Source organism: Aspergillus viridinutans (genome assembly GCF_018404265.1).
Source record: "Aspergillus viridinutans IFM 47045 DNA, scaffold_2, whole genome shotgun sequence".
Lineage (NCBI taxonomy): Eukaryota > Fungi > Ascomycota > Eurotiomycetes > Eurotiales > Aspergillaceae > Aspergillus > Aspergillus viridinutans.
In genome coordinates, this window is record NW_025091218.1 from 4,171,706 (window position 1) to 4,175,819 (window position 4,114).

Here is a 4,114-nt window from a genome sequence, read left to right on the forward strand (position 1 = left end):
TTAACTCTCTAAGCTAGTTATATCTTAACTCTCTAAGATAGTTATACCTTAACTCTCTAAGCTAGTTATATCTTAACTCTCTAAGCTAGTTATATCTTAATACTCTAAGCTAGTTATATCTTAACTTTCTAAGCTAGTTATATCTTAACTCTTTAAGCCTTAATCTACTAAGACTACTAAGCCTACTAGACCTATAAAGCCTAAGAAGCCTATAAAGCCTATAAAGTCTATAAAGACTCTAAAGTTTATATAGCTTACTAAGTCTATTAAGCTATAGTCTCTAGCTTCTATATATTCTCTTTATAATAATATCTATCTAGACTATTATAGGTAGCTAGCCTCTGAATTAAGTTTCTAATTATTTAATTATTATATACTATTAAATCTCTTAATACTAGATTCTAGAAACCTAAAAATAATATATCTAAAAAATATAGTTATTAATAATTAGTTTCTTACTACTGGTTACTTTAAAGACTAATAGATATAGAAAATTAATTAATTAAATAGATTTAAATAAATTATTAAGTCTATATACCTACTAAATTCTACTAATTATATATATTTAAATAGGTTATCTATATCTATATAGGTTAGATATCATTCACCTATATCCATATAGGTTAGATTAGGGCTAACCCTTATCCAACCCATAGCGTGGATTGGGTGGGGTGGGTGTGGTTTGGTAGGGTGGGTAAGCCAGTCTAGTAGTAATAGTACCTTTGACTGACATGCGTGATATTCTAGAGCGAATATGATATTAGTGATCTCACCTAATCACTTCCATCCCACATTTCTAGCTTTTTGTAGTGTAAATAAGAAAACATGGCATTAGAGGTGATTAATCCATTAGTCCTAGGGTCATCTCTAGAAAGTCAATATGAAGGTTTCAGTTGCTCGCCCCTTGTCTGCTTGGGTACATGCTCAGCGCTACTCTCAGTAGCCTTCTTCTCGCGTCAAACAAATTGCATATCCTCCGTTTTGAGCCGATCAAAGAAGCTTGTTCGAATCCAATAGCCTGGATTGCCGTCTGCGCTTGTGCTGCTCGATAATTCATTCTTCAATGTACCCGGTTCAACGCTGCGCCAGACACGGGATTCAGCACCGCGGTTTTCATCAAAGTTACCCTCTTCAAACGTCCCACCAGTTTCCTTTGCTCGGTCCAGATACAATTCGAATGCTGCCGGAGATGGGAAAATCGAAAATTCACATCCCTGGTGAGCAAGGGTTTGATAGAGCTCATCTGCTCGGCAAAGCACTTTCTCAAGCTGAGCCATCATAGCATAGCGTTCTTGCTCTGCTTCATGTTTATAAAGGTTTATATTTAGATTAGTCCAAAGCACAAGCACGATCTTCTTACAATAACAAAAATGTGTTTGTAAGAGGGTAATAATAGCATCGTATGAGACCCATGACGCATTAAGTTCTGAAGAAGACTCGTTGCAGCTTGCAGTTGGATAAAGGTGTGGAAGATCGCAGTAGATTATAGCAGAACTTGTGCAGAATTGCCTTTTAGCGGATACGATGTCTACGCCGTTAATATACCTGGAAATTTCAGAGTCAGGTCAGATGGGACACCTCAATCGAGCTTCCGCAATCGCTAACGAACTCACTTCATCCGTAATCGATTTAAGATCCAGGAGAGCCCTCCATTTCTGGACAGCGTAGGGTGTAAAGCACAGGTGATTTGACTCTTGATAAGTGCCAGGTTCTGGTGTTGAGCATTTTCTCCACTGTCGATGGATTCGTCGGTTAGAACAGCCCAGGGCGCTTTGCTCTTGGAGTTCTGCTCTAAGCATTCCCCTAGGCGTTCCACATTCAGCTGAATAACGCTGGAATTGTAGCGGTATAGACATTTTTTGTCATCTGGTGGATGTCGGAAATCGGGCATGATGTCGAGATAAGAAGAAAATTTGGAGCAAGAAGCGCCAGCGAAAGCCGTAGCCTGACAACAGTACAATCCGGCCATTGTGGCTGGCTCTTGTGACTTTGACCCCACAATGTTCATTTAAAGTCGCACCCGAAGGAAAAGGGCAAAAAAAGGGGGCAAAGATTAGGTCAAATCAGAGATACGCGGGCGGGTGAGCATGGCGCAGCCGCTGTGAAGGCAAAGTCCGGATGTACATCATGAGTGCTCCGTACGCAGGCGATATGCTAATTGACAGCGTACATGAGCGACTTCATTGTCAAACCATGCCAAATGAGTCCTAATATAGTTTTTGTTTCCAGATTCTGAGTGGGTTCTCTTCAGGAAGTGCAGTAATCCCACCGTAGAATAGGGGAAATGAGGCATTTGACACATTTCATTCCTTCAATCCTGTCTTACACGACGGTCATTTCACTAGATGCTCTCTATACTCCAGCTTCCCTTCTAAATATCATTTCGTTGAGTCCTTCTTCTCTCGTGTCGAGCTACAGAGGCAAGGCTGGAGTCATCTCTGCTATAATGAATCTTTCTCTCCTTACAGGTTGCCCAACTCTATGCTCTACGCTTACAATGGGCTACAGTCTATTAATCCACCATGATGTCTCGAGAGGAGGAATCAATAATAAGTGATGATATGGCTTGCGATATAAGCCAGTACTAAAATCAAAACCAGACCACAACCTAAACTGGGTGAGAAAAGCATACCGCATACAGTACGTCCTGAACTGGTGCAACCATCAATGAGACGGTCAGCCCTAGTTAATCCTAGCGAGACGTATTGAGAGGTAAACACATTAAGGACCTCCGGTTGGGGCATCTCAATACCATTAGCGTAGATAAAGCAGCAGTCGGCGCCTCGTTCACATCCTCAGCAACTCGTCGTTTTTGATGATTCGCTCAGAATTTTCGTCAAGAAGGACCTTGACCATAACCCTTGCGAGATGGTCGTCTTCAATGCCGACGACTATTGGTGCGCACAGCTTCACCAATATATTTGCTCTGGAGGATAAGATAGCGCTTGGTCGAACGCATGAGACCGCGAATACGCCCCTTTCATTGTCCGCAATGGCAGCCAGCTGCTTCTCAACATAACCCTGCACAGTTATCAGCCTAATCCCTGGAACGAATGTGGCAAACGAATGTCTGACCTTGATCCGTCTGGTATCCTTCAGGAACCACAACGGCTTCGTCTGATCCCATTCCGCCCCCAGCCCACTACAAAAGACAAACTTGAACTTCTTTCCATTCAGCGCCGGGGCTAAGGTGTTGGCAAAGGCATTCGCGGCAACAAGCGCAAAGTCATGCACCTTTTTGCAGGTTTCCACATCAGGGAAACGGTAAGCTGGCCCTCCAATCGTCCTGTTCGCCCCTATTAGCATTTCATAGGAGATAGTCAGTGCCTGTCATTGTCAACACACCATATGCAGCCCTCGGCACCCCTGAGCTGGGTCAAGAGTTCTGGCGGGTAGCTTCCGAAATCTTCGTGAATAATAACCGTGATTTTGGGATTGTCAGAGATGTCCCTTGGTAAAGGTTTTCGCGTCAGAATCAGGGCGCTTGTGATGGCGGAATTGGCAATGCATTGACGCACCACGGCACTACCAACCAAGCCAGTGGCGCCAGTGATGATGACTTTCATTTTTGACCACTGATGACAACGTTGGACATAGAAACTAGCCAGTCTATATAAGACGGTAGGTAATTAGTTGAGCTCAGTACCCGAGCTCCAGCCGCTTTTCCCCGCACTTGCCCCGCTTGCCTTTTTCGGTCTGGTATGTCCTGCTTTTTAGGGTTCAGGGCTTCATCCTGCATGTTTCCCCCTCATAATTGCTTCATTTTTTTGATCTACTGCACTCATCTTACTATCCCTTACAACGGTGCCTAGAAATATCATTTTAGCATGGAATCCGTGCGGCCTAACTAGAGTTGCATAACTGAACTGCTAAAATCAAATCTGACCCTTACTGAACTTGCAGTGGTGAGGGTTCGGTGCCTTGCCTAGGGAATCACTTTGGTTTCAGTTTAGGTAGGAATTCCTTTACCTACTACTAGTTAATAAATATTTATTTAGCTCTATAATTAATTAATATTTAATATTAGTAGCAGCTTCCCTTAATAAGAATATTTATTAGGTAAGCTAGTGCCTAGCTACTATTAGAATTTCTTCTAATACCTAATACTATAGTA

General features: G+C 42.5%; 2 protein-coding genes across 2 annotated transcripts; both read right to left on the minus strand.

Annotated features, from left to right (window-relative positions):
* Positions 1-956: 956 nt before the first annotated feature.
* Positions 957-1,277, minus strand: Aspvir_004881 (uncharacterized protein; the record flags this gene model as incomplete). The annotated part of the gene is made up of 1 exon (XM_043268103.1): positions 957-1,277. One exon carries the CDS (start codon positions 1,275-1,277, stop codon positions 957-959), a length of 321 nt encoding a protein of 106 aa, XP_043124038.1.
* Positions 1,278-2,787: 1,510 nt separating this feature from the next.
* Aspvir_004882 (uncharacterized protein) lies at positions 2,788-3,566 on the minus strand (the record flags this gene model as incomplete). Its single annotated transcript, XM_043268104.1, has 2 exons — positions 2,788-3,286; positions 3,346-3,566. 2 exons carry the CDS (start codon positions 3,564-3,566, stop codon positions 2,788-2,790), a joined length of 720 nt encoding a protein of 239 aa, XP_043124039.1.
* Positions 3,567-4,114: the final 548 nt, after the last annotated feature.